The sequence below is a fragment of the Rattus norvegicus genome, chromosome 8 (genome assembly GCF_021556685.1).
Source record: "Rattus norvegicus strain SHRSP/BbbUtx chromosome 8, alternate assembly SHRSP_T2T, whole genome shotgun sequence".
Lineage (NCBI taxonomy): Eukaryota > Metazoa > Chordata > Mammalia > Rodentia > Muridae > Rattus > Rattus norvegicus.
In genome coordinates this window covers 117,315,147-117,330,527 of record NC_141541.1, presented here as the reverse complement: position 1 = coordinate 117,330,527, position 15,381 = coordinate 117,315,147, and the positions used below count along the sequence as shown (strand labels likewise).

At 47.0% G+C, this 15,381-nt stretch overlaps 1 protein-coding gene and 1 pseudogene across 1 annotated transcript; both read right to left on the bottom strand.

The window, feature by feature from the left end:
• Window positions 1-13,892: 13,892 nt before the first annotated feature.
• On the bottom strand, window positions 13,893-14,066 carry LOC120094532 (U2 spliceosomal RNA; annotated as a pseudogene).
• Window positions 14,067-14,229: 163 nt separating this feature from the next.
• Window positions 14,230-15,124, bottom strand: Tmem89 (transmembrane protein 89). The gene is given in 2 exon segments (NM_001163477.1): window positions 14,230-14,428; window positions 14,816-15,124. Coding segments are annotated over 2 exon segments (480 nt in total). The 5' UTR covers window positions 15,110-15,124; the 3' UTR covers window positions 14,230-14,242.
• Between the last annotated feature and the right edge of the window lie 257 nt (window positions 15,125-15,381).

Sequence of the window (15,381 nt, the reverse complement as noted above, 5' to 3'; positions counted from 1 at the left end):
ATAATTATTCGTCATTACACAAGAGCAAACATTCCTTTGTGTCCGTTTACCCAGCCCCCAAATCTGGGTTCCTACACCTGTGTTCATTACTTTGTAACTGGATCCTGTGTTGAAAAGAGTAAAGGGAAGAAAATGTTTAAGAGTCAGACATGCTCTTGGCCTTAGGACCCTCTCCCTCATTCAGACTTCTGTGTCAAGAGAACAGAACAGAGTGGAGACAGAGACAATGTGCAGGCTGATGCACAAAATGAGAGATGAGGCAGAAGCCCAGGTAAACTGGCTTGTTACCCAACATGCTTCAGGGAAGAAACAAGGAATGCTAGGCGCTTGAGATGCTGGTAAAAGTTGTCTCAGTGGATCTGGAACTTGTACCAGCTCTTTACTGCCAATCTGTGAGACTGTCGCCTTACTTCTCTTGGCCCTGGACCTGCTGTATTCATTTCTCATTTGTCATCTGTGTCCAAGTGTAATATATGCAATAAACCATCCCTTCTGCTGTCTCAGCTGAAAAATTAAAACAAACAAACAAACAGATAGATGTCTTGCGTGACCAGTATGTGGACTATCACAACGATAAGAGCTTTGCAGAAATATGAAAATAGAACATTACTCAAATCCCAGGGAGGGAGAAACGTCTGAAGCGGTAAACACCAGACTCCTGGGAGGACCACGAAACGCCCAAGTCCAGAGGGCATGTGTAAGTTCTCCAAGAGGTGGAGTGCGAACTTGACCAGGAAAACGGATCCTTAGCAAATTGGTCATGTTTCAGTTTGTCTTAGGAGGAAATCGGCTGAAACGAGACCCTCTTCCACAGACATTACCTCCCTTCCTCTTCTCTTCTTTGGCTAACCTGGTTTTCGGCTTGGGGAGGGACTCTTTGTCTCCTCTTCCTTGTCTGCTTGGGTTACAGATGGCCCTCCATGCTCACCCAGCTTTTTATTCAGATGCTGGGGATCTGAACTCTGACCTGAACAGTTCCAGGAACTCTTTTGCTCGTAACAAGGAAGGGAGGTGGTGGTCCAAGTTCCAGATCCACGGAGACAACGTTTACCAGCATCTCAGGTCTCCGCTGTTCCTTGCTTCTTCCCTGAAGCATCTTGGGTGACAAGCCATGTTACCTGGGGCTCTGATCCATCCTCTTTTGTTTTGTGCGCCTCTTTCCTTTATGCCCTCTCTCAATATCTGTTTTCTTTCCCATAATTTGGTTTAATTCGTTCTTAGATTTATTTTGAATTATGTGTAAGTATGCATCATGTAAATCACCTCAGGGTGACGGATCCCCTGAGGTTGTAGTTACAAGCAGTTGCCAGCCACCTAGCATGGGTGCTAAGAATCAAATTCATTCGTAATAGCACACACACTCATGAAAATACTCATATACACACAACCCTATGCATACATATGTAAACATACGTATACACACGGGGAGGGAGGGAGGAGGGTATATGTTTGGGTCCAGACCTTGTGAGGTAGAAGCAGGCAAATCACTGGAAGTTCAAGGCCAGCCTGATCTACATTGGGAGTTCCAGGGTCAGCCAGAGCTTATTAGCAAGAACTTGTCTTTAAAAAGAAAAAGAAGAAGCTCCTGTCAATCCCAGCATGTAGGAGGCAGAGGCAGGCAGATCTCTGTGAGTCTGGGGACAGCCTGGTCTTCAGAGTGAGTTCTAGGCAGAGAAACCCTGTTAAAAAAAAGCCAGAAGAATAATAATCTAGGGACTAACCTTGGCTCTTCAGCCTCGTAATCTATGCCTAATCTTCCAACAAGTTAGATTTAACTTTCTTTTATATGCACTGGTGTGAGGGTGTCAGATCTCCTGGCACTGGAGTTACTGACAGTTGTGAGCAGTCATGTGGGTGCTGGGAACTGAACCTAGATCTTCTGGAAGAACAGCCAGTGCTCTTAACCACTGAGCCATCTCTCCAGCCCCCTTATTTAATTGTTTTTGAGACAAGGTTTCAAGAGGAGTTACCTGACTGTACCTCCAGTTCCATGGGACCTGACTACCTTCTCTGACCTTCTCAGGCATCACACATGAAAACAGTGCACAGAAAAGGATAGATATATTTTTAAAAGCTCATTAAAAAACAGAAAGAGGGGGGTTGGGGATTTAGCTCAGTGGTAGAGTGCTTGCCTAGGAAGCGCAAGGCCCTGGGTTCGGTCCCCAGCTCCAAAAAAAAGAACCAAAAAAAACAAAAACAAAACAGAAAGAGGGGCTGGAGAGATGGCTCAGCGGTTAAGAGCTCCGACTGTTCTGCCAGAGGTCCTGAGTTCAATTCCCAGCAACCACATGGTGGCTCACAACCATCTGTAATGAGTAATGAGATCTGGTGTGTCTGAAGACAGCTACAGTGTACTTGTATACATATAATAAATAAATAAATAAACCCAGAAAGAATGGGGCACAGTAGAGGCTACTGCTTTAGGGTAATTAACCATTTTCTGATAGGATTTGGGGCCAGGAATCTGATTCTGTAACTCTGCTCAAAACGTTTTTCTTGCAGAAGACCTGAGTTTGTTTTCTAGGACCCGTAAGGTGGCTCACAACCATCTGTGATGGATCGATGCCCTCTTCTCCTCTTCTGGTGTGTCTGAAGACACTACAATGTACGCATATGAATAAAATAAATAAATTAAAAAATAAATGGATAAAAGCCCACGACTAAGCTGCGCATGGTGGCACATGCCTTCAATTCCAACTGACAGGCAGACCTCCGTGAGTTCGAAGGCAGCCTGGTGTACAGAGCAAGGTCCAGGATGGCCAGGGCTACACAGAGAAACTCGGTCTCAAAAAAAAAAAAACAAATTTTATATATATATACATATATACACACACATATATATGTATATATATGCACGTGTGTGTATGTATATGAATATAATGTATGTGCATGTGTATGTATGTGTGTATATTTCTGAGACAGTTACAGGTAAAGGAAAACTTACTATTTATGTTTCATTAAACGGTTATGTAGTCAAACTACCTTTTAAATACCAAGGTATTTATGACCCTAGCCTAGTGCTGCTCTTGACCTTGGTCAGAGAAACTTCTACATGCAATGGGTAACACTAATGCAGAAACTCAAGAGCAGTAAGGCTGAGGGGAGGTGACACTGGCGTGCTTAGCCCTAAGTAAGACATCTACCTTACCTCCCACCAGGCACCAGGAACACTGTGAAAAAGAAGAAGGATTTAGTGGTAGAGCCCTTGCTCCCACGGTGCAAGGTCCTGGGTCTGGTCTTTAGCTGGGGAGTAGGGTGGGGGTGCAATATAACAGAGCCAAGCGCACATCCGTAAGCCCAGCACTCTGGAAGCAGAGGCAGGTGGATCTCTGAGTTTGAGGCCAGCTTGGTCTACAGAAGGAGTTCCAGGACAGCTAGGGAAACCCAGCACAGAGAAACCCAGTCCCTGGGGATGGGGTGTCGGTGGGGGGGCGGGGTAAGAACAGAAGGATGGGAAGGAGAGTCGTGAACAACTCTCCTGTGGACATGGCATGGTTGTTTCAGTGATGAACTCACAGCATCTGTGGCTACCTGAACACATGTATCTGCACGGGTGCACGGGTGCACGCGCGCACACACACACACACACATACACTGAAAAGTAAGTAAAATAAAATTGTTTTGAGACAGGGTCTTTCTAGATAGCCCTGGCTGTCCTGGAACTTGCTGCATAGACTAGGCTGGCCTTGAACTCACTCAGATCCCTCTGCTTTGCAAGTGGTAGAATTGAAGGTGTGTGTGTGTGTGTGTGTGTGTGTGTGTGTGTGTGTGTGTGTAAGACCATAATAATTTTAAGAGAGGTTATGAAGTTGAGAGGGGGGATACAGCAGGAGTTGGAGAGGGGAGAAGAGGGAGAGAGAGGGATGATGTAAATACAGTACTCACACTCATGTATGAAATTCTAAAATAAAATGAAATACCAGGCATGGTGGTGCTTACTTTTAATTCCAGTGCTCATGGGGAACTCTGTGAGTTCAATACCAGCCTGGTTCAGTGCTAGCAAGTTCTAGACCAGCCAGGGCTCCATAGCGAGACTCTGTCTCACAAACTAAAATGAAGGATGGGGGTCAGTTGGAATGGGGATGTGGGGATGGGCGTGGGTGGTGGGGTGAATGGAATCATAGTATTTGCGGTACATGGATGGAATCATCAAAGAAGCTGAGGGGAAAAAAGAAAAGAATCCGTTGCAAGAGATTGGCCAAAGAAGGAAATGCCATTAGAAATTGAGGTACAAGCAGACAGAGGTCAAGTGGCTGTTGCACTGATTTGTCAAGCCCTCAGTGACTCATTAATTAATCTTCTATAATTTATTGGGTGTGAGGGCTAAAGCAAGGGGCCATGCTCCTACACACCCATTGCAAACTGACATAGCCCATTTCCTGACTGGGCTTCCTCTCCCCATCTGTCTCTGAGGCCCCCTTTATCACCCTGGGGCTCACAAGCTCATGGCCATGTTGTGCCCTCTGCGCTCTGTCTGGGAGGTCCTGGCACTCACCTCACCCCCTTTTGAGATAGGGTCTCACAGCCAAGAATGCTGCTGGATTCTTGTTTCTCCTCCCTCTACCTGGAAAGTTCTGGGACTTCAGGCACCGCCCTGCTACATAATACACTTTCTCCTGTTCTAGCTTTTTCTGTTAAAATATCCAGGACAACGTTTTTGCGCGCTCACCACTGTGGAGCCGTGCACATAAATTGCTGGTATTAAATACATCTGCGGTGTTACGCAACCATCTCCATTATTTCCGGGAATTTTTTTTTCCATTACCCTCAACAGAAACTCTGACCCGTTAAGCAATCACTCTCCATTTTCTCTAACCTGGATGACCTCTGTGACTTCCTATCTTTATGGCTGCTGGGTCTAATGGCTCCCACAAGCAGAGTCATGATATACCTACCCTTTCATGTTAATTGATTTGATTTAATAGAATGGGGCTCAAAGGTTTGCCCCTGCTGTAACATGCACAGGCATTACGGTCCTTGCTGGGTGTGGTGCTGCAGCCCAGAGTCAGCACTTGCAAGCCTGAGGCGGGAGGATCACCGAAAGTTTGAGGCTAGCTGGACCACATGCTGAGTTCTGGACCAGCCAGAACTACTGAGTGAGACCCCATCTCATACAAACAGGCAAAGAAACAAACAAATAGGGGCCGGGGACGTAGCCTAGTTGGTAGGGTGCTTGCCTACTGTGCACAGAGCTGTGGGTTCAGTCCCCAGTAGTGCACAAAGACGGTGGTGGCACTCACTGACAATCCAGGCACTTGATTGGTGGAGGCAGGAAAAGCAGAAGGTCAAAGTCATTTTCAGTCATACAGTGAGTTCAAGGGGAATATCATAAAAATATTAATAATGAAAAGAATATTAATATTAATAATGGAGAGAAGATTTGGTGGTTAAGAGCACTGACTGCTCTTCCAAAGAGTTCAACTCCCAGCAGCCATATGGTGGCTCACAACCATCTGTAATGAGACCCAATGCCCTCTTCTGGTGTTTCTAAGATAGCTACAGTGTGCTCACATAAATATATCTTAAAAAAGAAAAAAGAAAAGAACTTGATTCTTAGACAGCCGTAATGGTGCATGTCCTTTTTTTTTTTTTTCTTTTTTTCAGAGCTGGGGATCGAACCCAGGGCCTTGCGCTTGCTAGGCAAGTGCTCTACCACTGAGCTAAATCCCAACCCCATGGTGCATGTCCTTAATTCTGGCACTGTGGAGGCAGAGGCAGTACAACTGTGGCCTTGATCCCTGTAGGTTTAAGGCTAGCCTGAACTCTATAGTAAGGCCTCATAGTAAAATATGCTCGACAGGGCCAGGCAAGGCGGTGTGCACACCTTCAATCACAGCACTCAGAAGGTGGAGGAAGTCGAATCTCTGGGAGTTCAAGGCCAGCCTGATCTCAGAACAAATTCCAGGCCAGCCAAGGCTACGCAGTGAGTATATACACATGCACATATTGTACATATTCACACATATACACACATAATATATATAAATATACATATGCATATATATATCACAAAAAAACTTTCCATCAGTCAGTACTATTTTGGGGGACAGTGCTGAGGAGCCAAACAGGGCAAGCTCCTGGGCTAAGTGGGCAAGCTCCACTCTGCCATGGAGTACGCACCCAGCCGGACAGCAGAGTGCTGCAAGTGGCGTGAATTCCGTTCATTGTTATGCAACCACCACCCTTTCTGTTTCTAAAAGGTTTGCCTCACCGCAGACAGAAACTCTAACCTCTAAGTCGTTTCTCATCTTCTCCTCCCGCGAGCCCCTGGTCACCTCTAGTGTACCTTCTGTCTGCAGGCTACCTCAGATACGAGCACTACTGCGGCACTGGCCCTCTCGTATCTGGCTAAGTTCACTTACCAGAGGAGCATCCGTTTTGTACCATGCCGGGGAGATTCGGAATGGAGTCTGCAGCACGGCTCGCAGGCTAAGAGCATGTTCGAGCGTACCCCGGGCAGAGCGCAGATGTCAGTAGTGGGTTCTCTGTCTGCCCTCTGAGTTTTACGGATCAAACTCAGCAGCAAACGCCTTTATCTTTCATCCGTGCCACAGGACCCTTGCCCTTTTTAATTGTTTGAAGTATATCGTTTTGGTTCCATGTTTTCTTCTCACATTTCCTTCACGGTTATCACGCACACTATACCCACATGGGCTCCTGTGTGCAGAGGTGGGCCTGAGGCAGCTGATGCTGGGGATAGTCCCGATCGCTTTACCTTATACAATGAAGGAGGATCTCTCAGTTGACTCCAAAGCTCACCTAGCTGGCCAGACGGCCCTGGGGATCTCCTGCCTCAGCCTTCACTGTGCTGGAATCACGGAGTCGCCTTGCTAGTCCTGCATTTATGTGCTGATCTTCACACAATGCTTCATTTGCAAAACCATCCCCAGCTTCATCGGTTTCCTTTAAAATATTTTTTTTTCCTGTGTTTATTTGGTTTGGTTGAGACAGCTTCTCACTGTACAGCCCTGACTGGGCTGGCCCTGAGGATGCAACCAGGTTGGCCTTCCACTTGTGATCCTCCTGCCTCTCTCTTTAAGGTAGGATTACAAAGCACCCAGTCACCTCTTTAAAATAAAAGGCTGCCTGGTCTCTCCTCAGTAGGAAGGGATGCATTTAGCCCTACTGCAACTTGATATGCTGAGGTGGGTTGGTACCCGCGGGAGGCCTCCCCTTTTCTGAGGAGGGAGGAGGGGTGGATGGGGGAAGAGGAGGTGAGGGGGAGGGACTGGAAGGGGAGGAGAGAGGGGAGGTTTCCATCTGATGTTAATTAAATAATTAACTAATAAAAGGAAAAATCTATTTTCTCTTTAATCATATACATATATGTCCGAGGGGTGGGGGTGTGCACGCACACAAGTGAGTGTAGGTGCCTGCACTGTGTACTGTGCACGCTCACTGAAATTTCTGGTCCATTGTTTCTGAGGCCAGTCAGTGACCCGGGAGAAAATGGCCTTCTTTAAATGGCTAACAGGGAAGAGGATGGAAAAGACGTATTGTTTCTTTCAATTCCTGCACCTGGGAAGCTTTGGGGGGGGGGGGATGGAGCTGAGATGAGAGACTTTGAAACCACTGAGAGTTAAAGGAGGTTACCAGCTTCTGCACACGCTCGCCTGGCCCCTCTACTGTTCATCGAGACAGCAGGACCCAGAAGCAGCTGCTGCCGACTTGAGGCCTAGAGGGACTCCAGTGTTTCCTAACCTACTGTCTGCTGCTTGGTTTTGTTTGAGAAAGAGTGCGTGTAGCCCAGGCTGACCTGTAGTAGAGAATGGCTTTGAACCCCCAATCTTCCTGCCTCTGCTTTCCAAGTGCTGGGATCATAGGTGTGCACCACTGTAGTTAGCTCTCATTTCTATGTTATTATTATTATTTGTGTATTTTTGAAGCAGGATCTCTCTACATAGCCCCAGCGTTCCTGGTGTAAATTAGGCTGGCCTTGAATCCACTGAGATCTGCCTGCCTCTGGGATTAAAGGCTCGAGCACTATACCCAGCAACTTCAACAATTTGAGGTCAAGTATTTTTTCTGGTTTGTTGTCTGAGAATTTCCAATATCAAGTTTTATTTTATTTTTATTTCCTCCCCCCTTTTATTTTGTTCTTACATTGGGCCCACCAAAGTTACCCATAATGAACTCCTTAATTCGAGACCCTTCTCTCGAATTTCATCTGTGAAACTCCTTCTGCCATAGACTGTGCATTAGAGCATGATGTCTCTGTGGGGTCATTATTCTGCCTGCCACACCTGCACTAGGGATCACTAACTGGTGTCACTCCTTCCCGCTCTCCACCTCTCCCTTGAAAACAGAGTACCTTAGATCTGGCACAAGCTGAGATCTCTCTCCACCAGTTGCTCAAGGTGTCTGGACCTTTCCTCCTCCTCTGATCATTCCCTAAAGGACCCAGACGACAGCTGGACAGTAACCCCTGTATCAGAGTAGTTGTGTTTTCAAGTCTGTTGCACCGTCAGTACCAACCTCCACTTGTGAGTGGGTGAGGAGGTGTGTGTGTACCTTAGAGCACACAGTCATTGCCATTGTGTCGGGCCAGCAAGCAATAGGTGGTCATTAAACCTTGTAGGATGAAGAGGGAGACCCCCCAGAAGTCTGATGAAGCTTTGTCTTCAATGCCCTTCACTTTCAGGCCTTGAGAAAAGCCCAAGGTATATGTCTACAGGGAAATGTAGTTGTGAAAAACCTGTCCTCTCTCACACATGCACAACATGGTAAACATACACGCGTATGCAGACAAACACACCACACACACACACACACACACACACACACACACACAATTATCAGTGGCCCATATGATACATGGCGTTTATGTCATGTCAATAATGAGTTAAGAAAAACAATAAGGGGTTGGGGATTTAGCTCAGTGGTAGAGCGCTTGCCTAGTAAGCGCAAGGCCCTGGGTTCGGTTCTCAGCTCCGAAAAAAAAGAAAAAAAGAAAAACAATAATTTTCAACAGCTAAAACCAAATTTCCATGTTAAAGAGAAGGCTGAGGGCTGGAGAGATGGCTCAGTGGTTAAGAGCACTGACTGCTCTTCCAGAGGTCATGAGTTCAAATCCCAGCAACCACATGGTAGCTCACAACTATCTGTAACGAGATCTGATGCCCTCTTCTGGTGTGTCTGAAGACAGTGACAGTGTGCTCGTCATATATAAAATGAATAAATAAAATCTTAAAGAAAAAGAGGGGGTTGAGGATTTAGCTCAGTGGTAGAGCGCTTGCCTAGCAAGCACAAGGCCCTGGGTTCGGTCCCCAGCTCCAAAAAGAGAGAGAGAGAGAGAGAGAGAGAGAGAGAGAGAGAGAGAGAGAGAAGGCTGAATTATCTTCTCAGACTCAGTATGAAAAAAAGTCATCTGCCAAATTACAAGTTGGTTACTCTATTTTAAAAATACACATTTTTTTTTAGTATAGAATAGAGTTTATTTAGGGCATGGAAAAGGGAGTTAGAAAGTTAGAAAGGGAGGAGAGGGGGGAGAGGGGGAGAGAGGGAGAGAGGGGGAGAGAGAGGGAGAGAGGAGAGGTGGTATAGAGGTCTGCCTTGAACACATGGAGAGATAGGAGGGAGGGGAATGGGGAGAGAAGGGACAGAGAGGGAAGAAAGGAAGAGAGTGAGAGAGAATGAGGAAGAATACAGTTTTTTTTTTTTTTAAGTTTATTTTAGGGACTGGAGAGATGTCTCGGTGGTTAAGAGTGTTGGCTGCTCTTCTTCCTGGGTTCACTTCCCAGCACCCGTACGGTGGTTCACAACCATCTGCGACTCCAGTCCTAGGGGATCCAACACCTCTTCTAGCCTCTCTGACCACCAGATGTACATGTGGTGCACAGGCATGCATGCAGGCAGAACACCCATACCCATAAAATAAAATAAAGGATAGGAAAATTTTAACCTGTTGTTAATTTATTATTTGAGGTGGGGTCTCACTATGTAGCTTTGACTAGGCTAAAACTCACTCAGTAGACCAGACAGGCCTTAAATTCATGGAGACCTACCTGTCTCTGCCTCTGAGTGCTGATAAATGCCTGGCGAAGATTCATTTTAGTTTTAATTGTGTGTACATGTGTCTACACATCTGTGTGTCTGTGGGCATGTATACATAAGTGTGGGTGACCTAGAGGCTAATGGTGTCAGAACCCCTGGAACTTGAGGTGCAGTGGGTTGTCAGCCACCTAACATGGGTGCTGAGAACTTAATTCACTTAATTCGGGTCCTCTGGAAAAGCAGGATATAATCAACCACCAAGCTCTCTCTCCAACCAGAGCTGTTTATGTATAGTGTGTGTGTGTGTGTGTGTGTGTGTGTGTGTGTGTGTGAGAGAGAGAGAGAGAGAGAGAGAGAGAGAGAGAGAGAGAGAGAGAGAGACTCAGACAGACAGACAGACAGACAGACACAGAGATGGTCAGAAAGAGACAGAGACAGAGGCAGAGAGAGAACATGAACAGGCCAGTGTATGCCCACGGTGAACTTGTGGAGGTCTGGGGATAACTTTTTGGGATTCAGTTCCTTCCCTTCCACCTCGTTTTGAGGAGGTCTCTCTCTTTTGTTTCTCTTACTACAGCGCATTCAGGCTCATATGCTTCTGGCTGCCGATTCTCCCTCTCATCTCATAGAAGTGCTAGGATTTTTTTTCAAGACAGGGTTTCTCTGTGTAGCCCCGTCTTCTCTCCAGGAACTCACTCTGTAGACCAGATTGGCCTCGAACTCACAGAGATCCACCTGCCTCCGAGTGCTGGGATCAAAGGCATGTGCCAACACCGCCTGGCAAAGTGCTAGGCTCTCACATGAATACCAATGCATCCAGATTTCATGTGAGTTCCTGGGACTGAGCTCATGTGGCCAGGTTTGCACAGCAAACCTGTCAAACCATCTCTCTGTTTATAGTTAACTTATGTAGAAGCCATCACCCCTTTAATCCCAGCACCTAGGAGGCGGCAGGAGCAGACAGAATTCAAGACCAGCCTGTTTTAAATGATGAATACATGGTCACCAGGCTACATACAAAGGCTCTGTCTTAGAACAGAACAAACCCAAAGAACCCTAAATTGTAGCAGGGTAAGCATTACAAGAATGTCAGGAGTTGTCACGAATGATTTTTTTTTTTTTTTCGGAGCTGGGGACCGAACCCAGGGCTATGCGTTTGCTAGGCAAGCGCTCTACCACTGAGCTAAATCCCCAACCCCACGAATGATTTTTTTTTAATCTACTATCAAGATATTTGTCAAGTTAAAGCCCCTTTTAAGGCTAGGTGTCGGGGCATGTGCCCTGATGCTGGCACCTGGGAAGAGGAAGCATGGGAAGGCAGTGAGTTCAAGCCCAGCCAGGACCACAGGAAAGCACACACATGGCCTCTTTTATTTATTTTTTAAAATACTTTCTTTTTTTTTTTTTTTTTTGGTTCTTTTTTTTCGGAGCTGGGGACCGAACCCAGGGCCTTGCGCTTCCTAGGTAAGCGCTCTACCACTGAGCTAAATCCCCAGCCCCTTTCTTTTTTTAAATTTATTTATTTAATGTATATGAGTACACTGTCGCTGTCTTCAGACACACCAGAAGAGGGCATCGGATCCCATTACAGATGGTTGTGAGCCACCACGTGGTTGCTGGGAATTGAACTCAGGTCCTCTGGAAGAGCAGTCAGTGCTCTTAACTGCTGAGCCATTGCTCCAGCCCCCGCTTTGCCCTTTTCTAAGCATGTGCTTTGCAGCCGAGCCCCAATCCCAGTCCTTTTCTCATTACTTTGATATAATTCTACTTCTCTTCGAATTTGGAATCGGAACTTCCCTTTCTAAAACACAGCACTCTAAAAATGCCTATTCCCCGGGACCCAATCAACCTGGATCGCCCATGGTAGAGGAGGGGAGGAAAGGAATGAGAGGTCCTTTGATGTAGCTTAACTCTCTCTCTTATTATAGGGATCTTGGAGCCACTCAGACAAGTGTGTGTCTGACGTTACCACACAAATAGAGGCAGATAGGGATACCTGAGCAGCCTGAGCTTAGGGCTTAGGGGTCTGAGCTGGGAGTATGAGGTTGGGGTTAGAATGGGAGGCTGGAAAGGAGTCAAGGATCTAAGAACTGGGGACCCAGAAAAGTGGTCCCTTGGGAACAGAGGCAGGCAAAAGTAGAGAAGGAAGGCGAGCCAGGTGCTTTCTGGTGGTCTTAAGTCCTGATTTCACCTGTCCTCATCCTCCTGAGATTAGGCAAGGACAGAGCTAGAAACAAAAGAGTGGGTACTATCTTGCTGAGAGGGTAGTGATGCCCAGTACCTGTCCATCTATCCCGTGTACTGTAGCTTCACAAACCTGCTGCCTCTAACAGTGGGCAGAGGGTTTAGACGGTGCCTCACACACACGGGCTGACACCAGCTGACAATCTGTCAGGGCCATGCAGGAGGAACAACTCATGTAATGCACCCGCTGGCTAGCACAATCACAACGACTCCTTTCTCCTTCTCTCTCATGCTCCCTACCTGTCACCTCCAGCCCAGAAACTCAAACTCCACCTTTCCCCCATTCTCCCCAGTAATTGGTTGTAGCCATTTTTATTTAACCAAATTTAAAATTTTTTAATGATTCCTTTTTTAAAATGTGCATTTGGGTGTTTTGCTTACTTGTATGTCTGTGTGAGGGTGCCAGATTCCCCTGGAACTGGAGTTACAGACCGTCATGAGCTGCTAGGTGGGGGCTGGGAATTGAACCCAGGACCTCTGGAAGAGCAGCCAGTGCTCTTAATCTCCGAGCCATCTCTCCAGCCCCCAACCAATGGTTTTAAATTGAGGAGTAAGGTTTGCACAGCAAAGGCTGGTGTGTGTGGGAATTTGCTCTTCTTTGGGGCAACCAGATCTTAGGGTACAGAATATATCCTATGAATACAAGCAGCACAGACCAAACCCCCAACATCTTTCTGTCTAAATAAAAAGGCTCTTTCTCATAAAAACATACGGTGGGGACAATAAGGAACGAGTATGGAAACTTAGGTAGGAGGAGTCACATTCCCAATGCCCAGTCGTTTACATTTGGCAACACTAGAGAAAGCACGATATTGATATTATCTATCCTACAGTGGTGGGTTCAGAGTGTACCTAAACCGTTCTCTATCATAACTTGTACTCTAATCCAAAAACATCTTCTTAGGTCCTAAAACAACTTAAGCTTAATTGTGAGAGTATAGCTCTCTAGTCTTCAACTCCTTCAGAGACCTGAGAAGGAATACATGTTACAGCCCACCACACCCCTTCCCTAAGAACTGTCCTGAGGACGCCATGCTGTTCTGGAGTCCAGCTCTGCTTGCTGCTCTCACTTCCCTCTTAACCTAAGAATCGTAGGAGAACTCTAAGGGGGCTTCCAGCCCCTCACTGGACACAATGACTGATGCCTGATCTCTTTCAGGCGTTGCTGCTGGAGCAGGTTATGATTCTGTCACCATCCTAGATTAGAACTTAGAGACACAGATTGTCAGCAGTGACCACCACCCTTAGCATTCGGAAAAATAAATTCTGAAGTTCAGAAAAACACACTCTGACTAGTTGAGTTGGGGACTTTTTGAGGTCAGGGAACAAGAACAACCTAGCTAGATTGGCTGGCAGGACTCTCGCTGAGGCTGCATTGGTGGTTAGTAGCTTGAACCCATGTTTGCCCTTGGCTCCCTGGTAGGATTTAATAGAAATCGCTGACAAGTAGATGTGCACTCAAAGTGGACATGAGCGTTTTTATATAAAAGTTTAGATTTCCGAGTCTTTTAAATCGTTAGAGGATTACTGAAGAGAAATAATAAAATAACCGATCCTTTCTTTGTAACCACAAATTGCTGCCAGTAAGACAGTCTGGCTGAGAAAGTTAGCTGCTTGCTCTTGCTTGCTTTGTTAATCTACAATAAGTTGCTTTGTTACGATGTATGTGGGTTCTTGGGAAATGTATACACACACACACACACACACACACACACACATATATATACATACATATATACACACACATATACATACATATAATAGAAAAACAGGATGTAATCACATTGTAAGTTCTACACTTGATCTTAGCCAAAAGGCCGAGAAGCGATCATTGTAATTTCTAAACTGCTTGATTTTGCTGGGATGCATAAGCCGGAGTAGAGACTTTTCTCATTGGCCTCTTTCGTCAGACCCCCAGGGAGCATTCCTAGGCCCTGCCTCCATTTACCCTGAATGTCACAGCTGATCTTTGACAACAATCAGAGAAAGAGAAGCATATATTGGGTCACCCAGACACGGGGGGAGACCCTTTTATTTGAATTTGTTGTTGGGAAGCCAGCCGCTGCAGGTGGCCCTCAATGTGGAGCAGGATGGCATCCAGCATGTGAAGGACCCTGAGGACCAGGGTGCGGTCTGAGACCGTGGGCTGTCGTTTCCAGTGTTTGCAGGAATTGGTGGTCACCTGTGGGAGCTGAAATAGAGGACCAGCATGAGAGTGGGGGAGGGGCAGGGGATGGAGCTAGAGAGAAGGGATACGGGGTAGTGCCAATGAGGATTGGGAGACAGGAGAATTGGTCACTGGATCTCCAGAGGCTAGGTGGTCCTGGGGCCCATGGTGGCTGGATGAAGAGTGGGAATATTCAGTGGGGACAGATGGGCCAGAGTACTAGAATGGATTGGTCATAGACATAGATTCTGTGGAGATGCAAGGACAGGACACAGGGATGAGGACAAGGTCAGGCAGGAAGCCCACAGGCCCTAAGCCAGGTTGATAGGAGGAAGGCTGAATGGGGGGCGTGGGCCCAGGGGGCACAAGCAGAAGCAGGAACTGTAGAGGACGGAGCAGAGCTGTGCTCACCTGACCCTTAGCCACCTTAGCTCGCCACCGGTGCAACATCACGCGTGAGATAACCAGCATCATGGTAGTAGTAATTGTGACCCCAGCCACGGGGTAGATGCGACTTCCTCCCAGGCCCATCCAGTAGCCAGGGCAGCCCAGACTGTTCCTGCAGTTATCCAGGTTGTTTGGCTGACAGCCCCAGGGCTGCAAGTCCAACCCTACTTGGTACCAGAGGGGCCTCGACCAGCCTCGGCTAGGGCCAGGCATCACTAGCAGGAGCAGCGATGGCACCAAGAACAACGAGTACAGCATGACTGTGTCCACTGCGAGGAGCCGGAACCCGGGTACCTTGGTAACGGGCAAACACCCCTCCCCCAAGAGCAGGCCCAGCTCTGAGGCAGCGGGTCCCAACTGGGCCCATAGCCATTCACAATATAGCTTGGCCAGTTGAGGGGAAGTGGAGGGTGGGGGATGATGGACTCCACTTATCACCTTCCCTAATCTAAGCACCCCACTGCCTTTAAGGTCTAGTGTTTTCTACTGGGCTAGCAACTGCCAAGCTGGTAAAACAGGGTAGGGGAGCT